This window comes from Bufo gargarizans, chromosome 2 (genome assembly GCF_014858855.1).
Source record: "Bufo gargarizans isolate SCDJY-AF-19 chromosome 2, ASM1485885v1, whole genome shotgun sequence".
NCBI classification, from domain to species: Eukaryota; Metazoa; Chordata; class Amphibia; order Anura; family Bufonidae; genus Bufo; species Bufo gargarizans.
The window spans coordinates 442,978,668-442,996,610 of record NC_058081.1 but is presented as its reverse complement, the minus strand read 5'-3'; the positions used below and the strand labels follow the sequence as shown (position 1 = coordinate 442,996,610).

Sequence of the window (17,943 nt, the reverse complement as noted above, 5' to 3'; positions counted from 1 at the left end):
CGTCATATCACTGCGCCAGCCCACGTTTCATGTGTCTTGGCCCGTGGCGTGCGTGCACAGCGCATGCGCCGCGGACCGGTAGTGCGGGCTGCGGGATATAAAGTCTGGCAGCCCGGCACTGAGGGGTGGTGAATCCCTGCCGGCCCCCTGAAGGAGAGCGCAGCCGGCGCTCAGGAGGTCGGAAGCCGAGCCGCCCCCCTGAAGAGGATCTCCCTGGACAACGAGCACCCCCTAGACGAACAAGCAACTAAGTGCTGAGTATTCCCCCTTATTAACCCTTCTACCGCTACCCCATCAACGATTTCCCCCACCACTATCCCACCAACGATTTCCCCCCTTATTGACCCTTAAAACCCGATCTACTGCTATCCCACCAACGATTTCCCCTACCACTATCCCACCAACGATTCCCCCCTGATTAACCCTTACCTACCGTCTCACCTACCATACCCATGCCCCCTATAACCCCTTGCCCTATACCTCCTCCCATACCCCCTACACAACCCCTATCAATCCCACCAACGTACCTCTACTCCCATTGTCCCTATACTATCCCTGCAGGCATCCATATTAGCCCTTGCAGTGCTGCCCCATACCCTAACCCTACAGGAGCATCCCTGCTCTAACCCTTCATTGTTCTCATATGGATAGAATTAGTCAGGTGGGGTGGGCTGCTAATACATGTGTGAGTGTACTGTATTAGATAGTTTGTGGGTGGAATTTGGGAACCGTGTAGTGTAGTTTAGTACTGTATTTATAGTGTTGTATTGTTAATGTATTGCGTGCGTAAGTGTACTAGGTATTAATAAATATCTTGTTTTACTTGTAACTATCTGTGTAACCTGTGATTATTGGCGATAGTGAGTTCAGTAAGGCGCATGCAGCTAGTTTAGTGATTAGCGTAAGGCAAAGTATTGTATTATTACTATATAAAGGTATAAATAGGCGGAGTCATCACTAGACGGCTCCTCCTATTTATGAATATGAATTATCAATATTTGCATAAATATGGTCATTAATATTCCCCCTTTACAAGTTACTATAGTACAGAAGCACACTGGCTAACTGAGGACCCTGTCTGTCTGGACTTAATTCTATTTGGGGTGCACCATGCCTTACCATCCCTTCCGGAGAGCAGAAACACGTGGCAACACCTCAACGTTGTCCGGAGGACCCAACGTAGCATTGGGGCCATCCCAAACCTGACCACTGCAAATATTCAACATTTTTCTAACTAGCACCTGGATCTGAATACTTTTGTAATTGCATGGAATTAAAAATGTGCAGTGTCCCACTCAGTGATGGTCGTGGGCACTTTAAACTTTTGTATTTGTCTATCAAATGTATTTTCTGTGTATACCTGTAATTCCTATCAACAGGCTGTTAGGTTGTATTTCATGCATTCGCCCCTAGGTGGTGCTGGCACAGCTAATATATAGCTATATTCTAGTAGGAGTGTGTGAGGAGAAGTAGAGGGCGTTGAGCTGAGCTAGTTAGTGGAGGAGCAGAACAGGCCTAGTCCACCATGTAGCTGCCATATTACTCCCTTGGCTCTGGCCAGGCTAAGGAAGCAAACAGATCAAGAACAATAGGGGAGGTTGGAGCTAAATTAGCCAAATGGACTTCACAAGCACCAGTGACCAGGAGGACCTAAAAGTACCTGGACACAGCCAGATGATTAATGCTCAAAATAATCCTTTCACTTTATACCTCGTTATGACATCACAAGTAGGCGAGTCATCTGCCAGGATTCTAATGATGACATCACAAGCATTGAATGAAATAAGATACAGACTACAGATTATGAGTTAACATTTCTTCCTCGTGGCTGATAACTTTGTAAAATCACTAATTTCCAAAAGCTTTGCTAATTTTGGACACGTCCAATAAAACAGGCAATACAGTAATAACATATGTGTTCAGATAGTATATGGGAAGATCTACACGGTGACATGTATTGCGTGACAAGTTGCGCAACAAGTGACGTAACTGTAATTGACTGGGCCTCACTGCAAATTTTTGAACAACCCCACCCCCAGCAACTTCTTTGCAATGCCCAACTCAGGTGCAACCCCCATTCCTGTGGCTAGTCAGGACTGAGCTCTCAGACGAGGCCCGGTAGCCGCTCTGTCCGTTTCCTACAGTGTATCTGTATATAATGTCATTGTATAATACTGTTGAGAGGGCCCCAGCCCTGACAAAGTGTTACTCGTCAGAAAAAAGGAGGCAGAATGCTTGCCCATATATATACACACAAGTAATAGAACGAGCCTGGGACTAAGGGACGTCGCTGTGACGTGGACGCCAGCTATTGGTGAAGGACAGAGCTGATATCATACCAAGCTAATAAAAGCTTGATTGTATGCTGTGGACACTATTCATTGCCCTAAACCCCTGAAGACACATGGGATTTGGCAAAATATGTCAGGTGGCAGTGTTCGGTAGTTTTACATCTGTCATCCTTCTGCAAGCCTACACCGAGGTGATAATAAATCCAAGTCCAGTACCAGACAGCCATATAGGGATATCTAGGTTGAGTGCACCAACCTTAAGCCCAGCTGACACTCTGAAATAGCAAACCTAGGCAGCAGCAGACGGGGTTTTTAATCTTTAGCTCAGGCATCCTCAAACTGCAGCCCTCCAGCTGTTGTAAAACTACAACTCCCACAATGCCCTGCTGTAGGATGATACCTGCAGGCTGTTAGGGCATGCTGGGAGTTGTAGTTTTGCAACAGCTGGAAGGCCGCAGTTTGAGGATGCCTGCTTTAGCTTCTGAGTTTATACATTAACCCCTTAGTGACCAGCCTATTTTGGGTCTTACTGACCAAGCGTTTTTCTTCCTGTTTTTATCATTGGGTTCCAAGAGCTATAACTTTTTTATTTTTCCGTCTATATAGGTTTGTTTTTTGCTGGACAAGTTTTTAATGGTGCCATTTTGGGGTACACATAATTTTCTGATTAACTTTTATTAACTCTTTCTGGGAGGGAGATGGGAAAAACAGCAATACTGCCACAGCTTTTTTACTTTATAAATTTTATGGCGTTTATTTTTCAGTATAAATAACATAATATCTTTATTCTCTGGGTCACTATGATTACAGTAATACCAAATACATATAGTTTTTTTTCCGTTTTACTACTTTTTTGCTTTAAAAGAAAAAAATGTTTTTGCATTGCTGCTTACCAAGACCCAGAACTTTTTTATTTTTATTTATATGGAGTTGTGTGAGGGCTTGATTTTTGTATTTTTCATTGGTATCATTTTGGAGTAAATGGTGCTTTTTGATTGCTTGTTATTAAATTTTTTGGTGGCAACTAAGAATAAATTACCAATTCTGTCTTTCTGTATTCACCGTAGGAGATAATTTACATAATATTTATATTTAACGGGGCTGCAAAAGATGCGGACAGCAAAGCCTAAGGCCCCTTAGTGACCGCTGTAAAAAGGCGTATGAGTGGTCACTAAGGGGTTAATAAAGATTTACGTTCATTAGGGGAAGGTACAAAAGTTGATTTGATACATTTCTCTAGACATGCTCTGTGACCTGTGCACAGATCAGGAAGGAGTAGATAAACTGTACATTAATTGCTATACAGAGGTGGTATCTGTCATGATAACGCAATGGCTACTGAAAAGTTACCTGCACAGTACAGAAACTCTGGTATTTTATTAGGCCTAGTGGTCAGTGTGAAAACTGCACCATTTTAGGATTTAAAAAAAATGTAGACAGTGACATTGAAAATGAAAACAAAAATCACCCAAAATTGTAAAAAAAAAAATTATATGCTTAACTTAAAAGTGTGATTTGAAAACTAGGTCATTTTCTGATGACACACTCCCTTCAACAGTTTATATTGAGGGGAAAAAAAACAGGCCATGACCGAGTAGCCTTAGGGCTTGTTCCCACAGACTTTTTTTGCGTTCCGTATACGGGTCGTTTTTCGATTTCCATATACGGTCCGTCTATAAAACAATTCATTTTAATGGTTCCGCAAAAAACAGGAATGTACTCAAATCATGTTCCGTGGCTCTATTCAAGTCAATGGGTCCACAAAAAAAAAAAAACTGAACACATACGGAATGTACTCTGTATGTCTTCCGTATCCGTTCTGTTTTTGCTGAACCATCTATTAAAATGTTATGCCCAGCGCAATTTTTTCTATGTAATTACTGTATACGCCATATGGAAAAACGGAAAAGAAAAACAGAATAGAACCGGAAACACTACTGAAACAAAAAACGGATCTATTAAAAACGGCCTGCAAAACACTGAAAAAGCCATACGGTCATGTGAACAAGCCCTTACATTGAAAAAGTGACTGGATTTCTCAGCAACCAGCATTTTAGGCTGGGTTCACACGGGCGAGATTTCCGTGTGGGTGCAATGCGTAAGGTGAAGGCATTGCACCCGCACTGGATCCAGACCCATTCATTTCTATGGGGCTGTGCACATGAGCGAGGATTTTCACGCATCACTTGTGCGTTGCGTGAAAATCGCAGCATGCTCTATATTGTGCGTTTCTCACGCAGCGCAGGCCCCATAGAAGTGAATGGGGCTGCGTGAAAATCGCAAGCATCCGCAAGCAAGTGTGGATGCGGTGTGATTTTCACGCATGGTTGCTAAGATGAAAGTCAATTCACTGTGTTATTTTCCCCTATAACATGGTTATAAGGAAAAATAATAGCATTCTTTAATACAGAATGCTTAGTAGAAGGTCAATTGAGGGTTAAAAAAATAATAATTTAACTCGCCTCCTCCAATTGATCGTGTAGCTGCCGGTCTCCTGTTCTTTCTTCAGGACCTGTCAAAGGACCTGTGATGACGTCACTAAACTCATTACATGGTCCATCACATGATCCATCACCATGGTGATGGACCATGTGATGAACTTAGTGACGTCACCACAAGTCCTTTGACAGGTCCTGAAGAAAGAACAGGAGACCGGCAGCTACGCGATCAATTGGAGGAGGCGAGTTAAAAAAAAATTTTTTAACTCTCAATTGACCTTCTCCTAAACATTCTGTATTAAAGAATGCTATTATTTTCCCTTATAACCATGTTATAAGGGAAAATAATTACATCTACACAACACCGAACCCAAACCTGAAATTCAGTGAAGAAGTTCAGGTCTGGGTACCACATTCAGTTTTTTATTATGCGCGTGCAAAACGCATTGCACCCGTGCGATAAAAACTGAACAACGGAACGCAATCGCAGTCAAAACTGACTGAAATTGTGTGCGCAATCGCGCGGGTTTCCCGCAATGCCCCCGGGACGCATCCGGAGCCAAAACGTGACAACCGTGTGAACCCTTATTAATTTTAAGCAATTTAATGCTGTTTAAAGTTTTTCTCTACCGTGAATAAATATTCTAAATTGGACTGTTAATTCACACCCCATTATCATGGCAGTGCTTGCTTTTAAGCTTGACACTAGTACCAGGATCTCAGAAAAAAACCTGTCACAATATACAACACTCCCTTTGTGGAAGTCTTTTGTTAAAATTGTCTAATTGAAAAACTAATTTGTTGCAAATAGCAACCCATCGCAGCGACACTTTCCATTCATCCAGTGAAGTTTAGAAATAAAACTGGGGCGCTAGTTGGTTGCTTTGGCAATAAAGCCAGTTCTGTTTTATAGATTGCAAGGGCAATTGACCTTACACAATGTCTGAAAATGTATTTGTTTTCAGGTGCAATGGTAACTGTGACATTATTAGTGATGTCACCAGGCGGGTGCTGATGAGACACGCTGTATAGTCTCAAATGCTCCCATTACCGTGAGTTTTATATATATATTTCCATCCTTTGGCGGCCCTGCTGTAATAGGGGTATCTCCTGCAATAAACTGTTTTAAAGAATTTCTGTATAAAATCTGTTGATAGCACTGCTAATAACTAGGCAAGACAACTCTCAAATATCTAAATTGATTTGAATTGAAGTTCTTCAGGGTTTATAATTACACAATACCTTGTTGATCAGTACCATTTATTCCAGGGCCTTACCAGAGGCTGATCTCCACACCAATAGAGGGGCGCGTAGATGTGTTGTGGACAATGCATAAGTCAATGTCCGACCAGTGTCACTCCAGAATCAGCAACAATGCCCACAGTAACCAGCACTGCTCCTCTAGTCAGCACAATACTTTCCGTGTCATACTCATTTTGTTCTTAAGGTAGAAAAGGCTGTAACTTTCTGTCCCTGCGATGATCTGCACAGTAGAAGTTTTTCCAGATCTCAAACAGATCTCTGATAGAGCACCTCTACCAACACAGAAGCATAACAGGACTGTACTACACAAGCTAGGACTCTTGGGGCTCGGAGGCATGCTGCCCCCCATTATGAACAGAGAGGCATCTCACAGTTTGAGAAACCCTGGTCTACCTTGTACCCAAAGTAGCCCATTGTATATTGTTCCACTTGCTCACATTATTTGAAAAGTGAAACAGATTATGGATTCCACCAAACTAGAGATTATTTCTGAGAGCACAGGTCAAAGTTTAGAGAAAGGCATGCAGTAAAATAATTAACCAAGTAGATTAGCTTGGACTGCATTTTTTGTACACAGTAAGGGCTCATGCACACTAGGGTGTTTCATTTTGTAATGGAAACAAATAAAAATGTTGCAGACACCCGGGGCTCAGTGATGTAAAAAATATATATGCCAAATTTCAAAAAGATTGTATAATATTTAGAGGTTGCACACTTTGATCAGTATTGTAAAAGTAGTCAAAAAATATGATTTTTCAATGTTAATTACTTTTATTGGGAAAACTAGAAATCACAAACAATAATATTAAAACTCGAAACTAAGATTAATAGGTGGTATGATAGGCAAAACATGTGTTATATTAATCAACTTTGAACGATGCAATCCCTTCTTTTGTTAGCTTGGTGATGACTTTTCTGTGTTGCTCTACTACCCTCAACAAGAATTGTTTTTGTTGTTCATCCCTTACCGATTCATTAATCTTTTTTATCAGAGCATTTTCTCTTTCTGCGGTATCATTGACCACCTTAACCACCTCCCGACCGCCTAACGCAGATATGCGTCCGGGAGGTGGTTGCTTTACTCCTCCTGGACGCATATACGCGTCATCTCGCGAGACGCGAGATTTCCTGTGAACGCGCGCACACAGGCGCACGCGCTCACAGGAACGGAAGGTAAGCGAGTGGGTCTCCAGCCTGCCAGCGGCGATCGCTCGCTGGCAGGCTGGAGATCCGAATTTTTTAACCCCTAACAGGTATATTAGACGCTGTTTTCATAACAGCGTCTAATATACCTCCTACCTGGTCCTCTGGTGGTCCCTTTTGTTAGGATCGACCACCAGAGGACACAGGTAGGTCAGTAAAGTCGCACCAAACACTACACTACACTCCCCCCCCCCGTCACTTATTAACCCTTTATGAACCCCTGATCACCCATAATCACCCCATATAAACTCCCTGATCACCCCCCTGTCATTGATCACCCCCCTGTCAGGCTCCGTTCAGACGTCCGTATGATTTTTACGGATCCACGGATACATGGATCGGATCCGCAAAACGCATACGGACGTCTGAATGGAGCCTTACAGGGGGGTGATCAATGACAGGCGGGTGATCACCCATATACACTCCCTGATCACCCCCCTGTAAGGCTCCATTCAGACGTCCGCATGTGTTTTGTGGATCCGATCCATGTATCCATGGATCCGTAAAAATCATGCGGATGTCTGAATGGAGCCTTACAGGGGGGGTGATCAGTGACAGGGGGGTGATCACCCTGATCACCCCCTGTCATTGATAACCCCCCTGTAAGGCTCCATTCAGACGTCTGCATGTGTTTTGTGGATCCGATCCATGTATCCGTGTATCCGTAAAAATCATGCGGACATCTGAATGGAGCCTTACAGGGGGGGTGATCAGTGACAGGGGGGTGATCACCCTGATCACCCCCTGTCATTGATCACCCCCCTGTAAGGCTCCATTCAGACGTCCGCATGTGTTTTGTGGATCCGATCCATGTATCCATGGATCCGTAAAAATCATGCGGACGTCTGAATGGAGCCTTACAGGGGGGGTGATCACCCTGATCACCCCCTGTCATTGATCACCCCCCTGTAAGGCTCCATTCAGACGTCCGCATGTGTTTTGTGGATCCGATCCATGTATCCATAAAAATCATGCAGACGTCTGAATGGAGCCTTACAGGGGGGGTGATCAGTGACAGGGGGGTGATCACCCTGATCACCCCCTGTCATTGATCACCCCCCTGTAAGGCTCCATTCAGACGTCCGCATGTGTTTTGTGGATCCGATCCATGTATCCATGGATCTGTAAAAATCATGCGGACGTCTGAATGGAGCCTTACAGGGGGGGTGATCAGTGACAGGGGGGTGATCACCCTGATCACCCCCTGTCATTGATAACCCCCCTGTAAGGCTCCATTCAGACGTCCGCATGTGTTTTGTGGATCCGATCCATGTATCCATGGATCCGTAAAAATCATGCGGACATCTGAATGGAGCCTTACAGGGGGGGTGATCAGTGACAGGGGGGTGATCACCCTGATCACCCCATGTCATTGATCACCCCCCTGTAAGGCTCCATTCAGACGTCCGCATGTGTTTTGTGGATCCGATCCATGTATCCATGTATCCGTAAAAATCATGCGGACGTCTGAATGGAGCCTTACAGGGGGGGTGATCAGTGACAGGGGGGTGATCACCCTGATCACCCCCTGTCATTGATAACCCCCCTGTAAGGCTCCATTCAGACGTCCGCATGTGTTTTGTGGATCCGATCCATGTATCCATGGATCCGTAAAAATCATGCGGACATCTGAATGGAGCCTTACAGGGGGGTGATCAGTGACAGGGGGGTGATCACCCTGATCACCCCATGTCATTGATCACCCCCCTGTAAGGCTCCATTCAGACGTCCGCATGTGTTTTGTGGATCCGATCCATGTATCCATGTATCCGTAAAAATCATGCGGACGTCTGAATGGAGCCTTACAGGGGGGGTGATCAGTGACAGGGAGGTGATCAGGGAGTCTATATGGGTGATCACCCCCTGTCATTGATAACCCCCCTGTAAGGCTCCATTCAGACGTCCACATGTGTTTTGCGGATCCGATCCATGGATCCGTAAAAATTATACGGACGTCTGAATGGAGCCTTACCAGGGGGGTGATCAATTGATCACCCCCCTGTCATTGATCACCCCCCTGTAAGGCTCCATTCAGACATTTTTTTGGCCCAAGTTAGCGGAAATTTTTTGTTTGTGTTTGTTTGTTTTTTCTTACTAAGTCTCATATTCCACTAACTTGTGTCAAAAAATAAAATCTCACATGAACTCGCCATACCCCTCACGGAATCCAAATGCGTAAACATTTTTAGACATTTATATTCCAGACTTCTTCTCACACTTTAGGGCCCCTAAAAAGCCAGGGCAGTATAAATACCCCACATGTGACCACATTTCGGAAAGAAGACACCCCAAGGTATTCGCTGAGGGGCATATTGAGTCCATGAAAGATTGAAATTTTTGTCCTAAGTTAGCGGAAAGTGAGACTTTGTGAGAAAAAAACAAAAAAAAAAAATCAATATCCGCTAACTTATGCAAAAAAAAAAAAATTTCTAGGAACTCGCCAGGCCCCTCATTGAATACCTTGGGGTGTCTTCTTTCCAAAGTGGGGTCACATGTGGGGTATTTATACTGCCCTGGCTTTTTAGGGGCCCGAAAGTGTGAGAAGAAGTCTGGGATCCAAATGTCTAAAAATGCCCTCCTAAAAGGAATTTGGGCCCCTTTGCGCATCTAGGCTGCAAAAAAGTGTCACACATGTGGTATCGCCGTACTCAGGAGAAGTTGGAGAATGTGTTTTGGGGTGTCATTTTACATATACCCATGCTGGGTGAGAAAAATATCTTGGTCAAATGCCAACTTTGTATTAAAAAATTGGAAAAGTTATCTTTTGCCAAGATATTTATCTCACCCAGCATGGTTATATGTAAAATGACACCCCAAAACACATTCCCCAACTTCTCCTGAGTACGGCGATACCAGATGTGTGACACTTTTTTGCAGCCAAGGTGGGCAAAGGGGCACATATTCCAAAGTGCACCTTTCGGATTTCACAGGCCATTTTTTACAGATTTTGATTGCAAGGTACTTCTTACACATTTGGGCCCCTAAATTGCCAGGGCAGTATAACTACGCCACAAGTGACCCCATTTTGGAAAGAAGACACCCCAAGGTATTCCGTGAGGGGCATGGCGAGTTCCTAGAATTTTTTATTTTTTGTCGCAAGTTAGTGGAATGAGACTTTGTAAGAAAAAAATAAAAATAAAAAATCATCATCATTTTCCGCTAACTTGTGACAAAAAATAAAAAGTTCTATGAACTCACTATGCCCATCAGTGAATACCTTAGGGTGTCTACTTTCCGAAATGGGGTAATTTGTGGGGGTTTTCTACTGTCTGGGCATTGTAGAACCTCAGGAATCATGACAGGTGATCAGAAAGTCAGAGCTGCTTCAAAAAGCGGAAATTCACATTTTTGTACCATAGTTTGTAAACGCTATAACTTTTACCCAAACCATATTTTTTTTTTTTGCCCAAACATTTTTTTTTAATCAAAGACATGTAGAACTATAAAGTTAGCGAAAAATTTATATATGGAAGTCGTTTTTTTTTGCAAAATTTTACAGCTGAAAGTGAAAAATGTCATTTTTTTGCAAAAAAATCGTTACATTTCGATTAATAACAAAAAAAGTAAAAATGTCAGCAGCAATAAAATACCACCCAATGAAAGCTCTATTAGTGAGAAGAAAAGGAGGTAAAATTAATTTGGGTGGTAAGTTGCATGACCGAGCGATAAACGGTGAAAGTAGTGTAGTGCCGAAGTGTAAAAAGTGCTCTGGTCATGAAGGGGGTTTCAGCTAGCGGGGCTGAAGTGGTTAAAAGGGTGAACCCGGACATCCCTCTATTTTCACCCCGGTAGCCCCCCTGACAAGCATCAGAGCAGTTTATGCTCCGATGCTCTCCTTTGCACTGCGCTAAATCTCGCAGGGCAAAGGCATTTTTTGGAGATCTGGTGACGTACCGGGCTCTCCATGGGGCCGCCAGGAAGTCCGGTGACGTCACTGGCACTGAAGGGTGGGCTTTAGCGCTGCCCTAGCCAGTATAGCGGAAGCTTCCGCCCGGCAGTGTGTGATTGTAAACAAAAGAGCCCGTGCCCTGCGCAATTTAGTGCAGGGCAAGGGAGCGCATCGGAGCATGAACTGCTCCGATGCTGAAGTCAGGGGGGCTGCCGGGGTAAAAATGGAGGTATGTCCGGGTTCAGCTCTGAACCCAGACAACCCCTTTAAGAGCGTTCACATGGCTTCTTAGAGAATCACTGCAGTATTCGGTCACGTCGTGGATCCCAAACAATTCAAAGAACATCTTTATTTTATTAGTAACAAAATGGCTCAGGTCTTTTCCTTCAAAAACTAGGTTTTTACCCTCTAATCATTTCATTTCCTTTGCAGGTTTGGTTTCAAAATTTGTTGTCATATTTTTTACCTTAACAGCCTCAGTAATACGTTCATCCAAAAAAGCCAATCCTATGTTTGTTTTCCTGACAGATACCAAAGGTGTCTCTTAGCAACTGTGAGACCACTTTTTTTTTTAACGTCTGCATCTGGGTAAGTGCTCAGAAGCTGTAGCATATCCAAATCATTCTTTGGAGCCCATCGACTTACAATTGCCTCGTGCAAAAGCGAACATATATGAGGCTGACAAAATGTGCAACCGGTTTCATTCCTTTCCATTCTCGTTGAGGAATATTCAACTGTTTAGTGAAGAGGACAATTTTAAGTGCATATATTGCATTTGTCATCCACCTTGCTTGATGCAGAGCCCCTGGGATCCTGAAACTGAAGTCGTTTTTAGACCAACCTCCTAGGTACAGGAGTGAGAGTAGTAATAAAAGTGATCAACGTGTGCAACCCCTAAATATTATCCAATCTTCTTGGCATATACAGTACAGACCAAAAGTTTAGACACACCTTCTCATTCAAAGAGTTTCTTTATTATTTTTTATGAATATTGTAGATTCACACTGAAGGCATCAAAACTATGAATTAACACATGTGGAATTATATACATAACAAAAAAGTGTCAAACAACTGAAAATATGTCATATTCTAGGTTCATCAAAGTAACCACCTTTTGCTTTGATTACTGCTTTGCACACCTCTTGGCATTCTCTTCAAGAGGTAGTCACCCGAAATGGTCTTCCAACAGTCTTGAAGGAGTTCCCAGAGATGCTTAGCACTTGTTGGCCCTTTTGCCTTCACTCTGCGGTCCAGCTCACGCCCAACCATCTCAATTGGGTTCAGGTACGGTGACTGTGGAGGCCAGGTCATCTGGCGCAGCACCCCATTACTCTCCTTCATGGTCAAATAGCCCTTACACAGCCTGGAGGCGTGTTTGGGGTCATTGTCCTGTTGAAAAATAAATAATGGTCCAACAAAACGCAAACTGGATGGAATAGCATGCCGCTGCAAGATGCTGTGGTAGCCATGCTGGTTCAGTATGCCTTCAATTTTGAATAAATCTCCAACAGTGTCACCAGCAAAGCACCCCCACACTATCACACCTCTTCCTCCATGCTTCACGGTGGGAACCAGGCATGTAGAGTCCATCCGTTCACCTTTTCTGCGTCGCACAAAGACACGGTGGTTGGAACCAAAGATCTCAAATTTGGACTCATCAGACCAAAACACAGATTTCCACTGGTCTAATGTCCATTCCTTGTGTTCTTTAGCCCAAACAAGTCTCTTCTGCTTGTTGCCTGTCCTTAGCAGTGGTTTCCTAGCAGATATTCTACCATGAAGGCCTGATTCACACAGTCTCCTCTTAACAGTTGTTCTAGAGAGGTGTCTGCTGCTAGATCTCTGTGTGGCATTGACCTGGTCTCTAATTGGAGCTGCTGTTAACCTGCGATTTCTGAGGCTGGTGACTCAGATGAACTTATCCTCCGCAGCAGAGGTGACTCTTGGTCTTCCTTTCCTGGGGCGGTCCGCATGTGAGCCAGTTTCTTTGTAGCGCTTGATGGTTTTTGTGACTGCACTTGGGGACACTTTCAAAGTTTTCCCAATTTTTGGGACTGACTGACCTTAATTTCTTAAAGTAATGATGGCCACTCGTTTTTCTTTACTTAGCTGCTTTTTCTTGCCATAATACAAATTCTAACAGTCTATCCAGTAGGACTATCAGCTGTGTATCCACTTGACTTCACCACAACGCAACTGATGGTCCAACCCCATTTATAAGGCAAGAAATCCTACTTATTAAACCTGACAGGGCACACCTGTGAAGTGAAAACCATTTCAGGTGACTACCTCTTGAAACTCATCAAGAGAATGCCAAGAGTGTGCAAAGCAGTAATCAAAGCAAAAGGTGGCTACTTTGAAGAACCTAGAATATGACATTTTCAGTTGTTTCACACTTTTTTGTTATGTATATAATTCCATGTGTTAATTCATAGTTTTGATGACTTCAGTGTGAATCTACAATTTTCACAGTCATGAAAATAAAGAAAACTCTGAATGAGAAGGTGTGTCCAAACTTTTGGTCTGTACTGTATATCTTTAACATCACTGAGACTCGGGGCGTAAGCAAAGTGATATGAAAATCACATCTTTGGAAAAATAAAACACCCTAATGCTGCTTGCAGATAAAGAACCCCTTTAAAGTCAATGGGTCCGAATCTGCAAACAAAGTGCACACGGCCAGTGCCTGTGCATTGCGGACTGCTATCAGCACGGGTACTGAGCCATTACGCTCGTGTGCATGAGCCCTAAGGCATAACCAATGATCCTTCTGTACCAGCTGTGGAAGGTCGAGAATTTCCTTGACATTTCATTTCTATATTGCAGCCACATGACCCACACTTCACATAAATCCTGTGAACTGAACTTAAATTTCTCTAGAACCCTATTGTTAAACCTTATGGTGAAATGTTTGGTTCACGTGAATGGGGGTCTGGTTCATGTGTCCGTACTACAAATGCTGCCTTAATGTGGCTAAAGCTTCATATGTCATTCATGTGTGCTCACTATACTGCCCAGCAATCCACCACATTGCCTGTAAATGGAAGCACATGGGTCCTCTTGGTACTTCTTACTAGCCATATGGGCTCTTGTGAGGGCTTCCCTTCAAGTTCATATTCACTTTTAAGAGTCGGAGTGGGAGGCTTGTTCACATCTGCGTATTTGGTTCCGTTCAGGGTCTCTTTGCAGATTCTGTCAAAAACAAAAGGAGACAAAAGTCCTGCATGCAGAATTTATTTATCCGCGAACTCTCAAATCGATCCCATTAAAAGTCAATGGGATCTGTTTGGCTCCATTCGGGTCAGTTATGTGCCGATTCCGGCACTTCTGTTATCTTCATTGTTCTGCTCCTCTTACCGAGCAAAACAATGGATAGGGGTGGTGGGAATTGACACTTATATGCTTTCAAGGAACGCTCCCTAGTGCTCTGCCAATTGTATTACCATGCGGTAATTGATGAAAGCTTCTTAGGTGGTGATGTGCAATACAATCACCTAGCATACACTGCGTCTAGAGATAGGGCAGGAAAGTGACATTACGAGTCTGAAAAATTTCAACCCTTATTATGCAACTTACATCATGAAGTGCACATAGAATTCTGTACACTGAGTACTGGTATTTTATTATAATATTTATTAGAATATAACCGTACATTAAAAAGGCACAAACATTAGGAACAATTCAATAAAACAAGAAGACAGTGATGTGCAAGGACATTCCTGTCATAAAGCTTAGAGAACATATATATTTTTTCTACACGTTATACGGTTCTTTGAACACTTGACATAAAGGTGCAGTGAGCGATCCATCAGTACAGGGCTATTGTCCAGTGATTAGCGGCACATAATTAATTTCCTAACAATAAATGGATCGCTGCAGCAAGTGCTAAAAAAGCTTTCATATCAGAATAATTGTTATGAACAGTATTTACATTTGTGCGTTACATTTTGTAGTGGTAACATTTAGGCAACATTAGCGAGCATTCACATTTGTGTTGGGCTGTTTCTTTGGGAGGCTAGTGTCTGACGGCAACACTAGGGTTGTCTCCAAGGTCTTTTTTACCATCCAAACTGAAATTAAATTTGACTGACCCTCTGTTAAGAGTATGTTCACTCAGTGGAAAACCTGTGGAATCCGTGGCAGAAATCCACTGTAGCATATGGGTTAGCCCTGCTCAATGGAGACATGTCACTTCTTGAGGCATAGCAAAAATACATTTAAAAGTTTCCCTTCAAACAATGGCATGGAGTTTGACACAAAATACATGCTAAAATCTGTGTGAAGAACTTACTGCCGCGAGAACATACCCTAAAAGTCTGTCTGTGTTATTAGGGGCTGTCCAAGAGCGGACACCCCTTTTAATATTGCCAGGTAGGATACAAAAAAATAACTCACCTGGCACTGGTGATATGGTTCCAGTGCGGAGCTCCCTTCTCCTCTGCTTCTGGTCACCTGTAGACTGGAAGTGTGACGTGATGTCTACTTACATCTCACCACTTCTGGCTGATCAATGACCTGAGTGGTAGCAGAGCTCACGTGCCTGCACACATCACCGATTAGTTTTTTTTTTCTTTTTTTAATCCCTGCATCCTGACTGGCATTATGAAAAGGGGCATTAAAAGAAGGCAGCCATGATGACAGTGTGAGCAGAACTCCTCCTGTCATACCTGTTAGGAGAGCTCTCCTATATAGGGCAGAGGATAACGTTTCTCCACAAAGAGCAGAATCAAAAAAACAACACACACACATCCCAAAACACATAATTTTTGGTAATGATGTGTAGTAGAATAAATCATTCTACTATACTTAACCCATCCAACTCCCTCCCAGCTTCCTCCAGTACTGATGGATCATTTGTTTAGTGACTTTGAAAGCCAGCCATGTGTGGCCAGTTTACACGTATGAATTATAGCTATGATTCGAGTAGTTCAGAGCGATTGTAACAGTAAAATCTGGTTATTAATGAAAACTGTGACATAATATGAGCAAGAGTATATAAAAATATATAAAAATAGGACATGTTCCATTATGGCCAACCACTGTTCATAATAACAACCAACTGTCTGTCAAAAAACATTTTTTTTCAGCTAGTCAATACCCAAAACAATGGAGCTATCGGCCATTCACTTTTTGCAAGTGCGTTACGTTCTTTTACATTTTGTTTTTCAATCCATGCCGCTGGCATGACAGTGCAGAGTGGCATGTACACGATTGGCCGCATGGGACAAGAAGTGGTACTTTTAAAACCACTTTCAGGGGCTGTGTTGACTGTCAGACATCAGCATTGTCCCTTAGATAGAACAGACGGGTGATGCCATTTACCAGAACCTGCCTTCAGATTGTGGGAATAGGACCTGTTCTTGGGATTGGTGGGGGTGCCAGACGTTGGATGCCCAGCGACCAGCTAGTTATCCTCTAGCCTGTGGATAGGGGATAACTTAAATTTGGCACGACCCCTTCTTCAAACTTTTACAATTTACCTTTACCAATATATCTTACCAGTGCTGATAAATAAGGCCTATCCTCCATTATTAAGAGTGATACTGGCTGCCGAGAGGCTGAATTAAGGCACTAGAATTATACTGATCAGATGTGGCAAAAGATCTGCTCACATCATATTAACACCAATATATTATTTCAGATACAGTCTACAAGGTGCAATGGCTTGTGGCACATCCTGTGCCACCAATGCAATGCATGTGGATAACCAGATTTCAAATATCTTGGTGCACAGTAGCTGCCTCCTGTAAAACTGCTCATCCAACTCCAATGGCTCTTAGAGAGGCCATTGGAAGTGCTATGCCCGTCACATGCGTTGGTGCCAAGAGGTAGCTGCCGCTCTCCGTTGGACACATCATTAGGTTGCCAGTGCTCAGTGAATGAGGTAGGCCCAGATTGCTTGTGCTGCTTGCAGATAATAAGTTGCTGTTGGGTTTCATCCGGATGTTCAGACGCTCCAAAACAGGAAGACAGGGGCTGGACGTTGTTCGAAGACTTGCTAGAGGAGAACTTAGTTCTGTGAAGGAAACACAATAATAACTTCAATCTACAGCAGACAACAATGGCTCCAGGGAAAAGGAAGCATTGTGGAATGCTAGAGCAACAGGAAAAGCCTGGAAAGCAAGACTATGACCTAAATTTTGCTTTTTAAAGTGCAGGCTCACTTGTGGGGAGGCTAGATATGTATTTTAGAGAACTGCATAAAAATCAGTTCCTTGAAGGAACAAGCTACCACTAATCCATAACAGAGGGGACAACTGTTAGAAGGGAGTCCTGTGCCCTAGTTGTATTGATGGAGCTGTGGTTGAGCATGTTCACTCATCTCTAAAGGACAGCCAGAGATAGCTGATTATGGTGTTCGGTCCATCTCCGGCAATCCCATATACTATAAATGGAGCGGCAGTAGTGCTCAGTTGCTGTTCCATTCAAAGAGGGGGTCAAGGAAAACCTATTCTCATGAATGGTTATGTTATTCCATATCCAGTAGATAGGGGATAACCTGTAACTGAAATACCTCATTACTACAGGAATCATTCCTTTTAAGTGACCCTGTGACTCCATCAGAAGAAAGCAACCTGCAAGGAACAGAAGACACATGTCTACCTTTTACCATCATGTGAAACTTCTGTGCTGACTAAATTCACAGGATAGGTAATAATTAATGGATCCCAGTAGATGGACACCTACAATCTTGAGAATGAGGGGTCTGCGAGTGCTCCCTCTGAATGGAGTGATAGTGTTCATATCTGTTCACGTTGCTTTTTTTACTGAGCTCTGTCTGAATGGAATCTATCTTAGCATTGTGGATAGGTGGTACGCAACTTTGGTGGAGTATGCACTAAGCTCTTTAGCTCCCTCT

The 17,943-nt window shown here is 43.2% G+C and overlaps 1 protein-coding gene across 1 annotated transcript in view; it reads right to left on the bottom strand.

Moving 5' to 3' along the window:
* Positions 1–14,685: 14,685 nt before the first annotated feature.
* Positions 14,686–17,943, bottom strand: part of DELE1 (DAP3 binding cell death enhancer 1) — a 38,415-nt gene continuing 35,157 nt past the window's right edge. Inside the window, exon 12 of the mRNA XM_044280957.1 lies at positions 14,686–17,100. Coding sequence (XP_044136892.1) covers positions 16,841–17,100 — 260 coding nt within the window. The 3' untranslated portion in view covers positions 14,686–16,840. The remainder of the gene's footprint in view (positions 17,101–17,943) is intronic.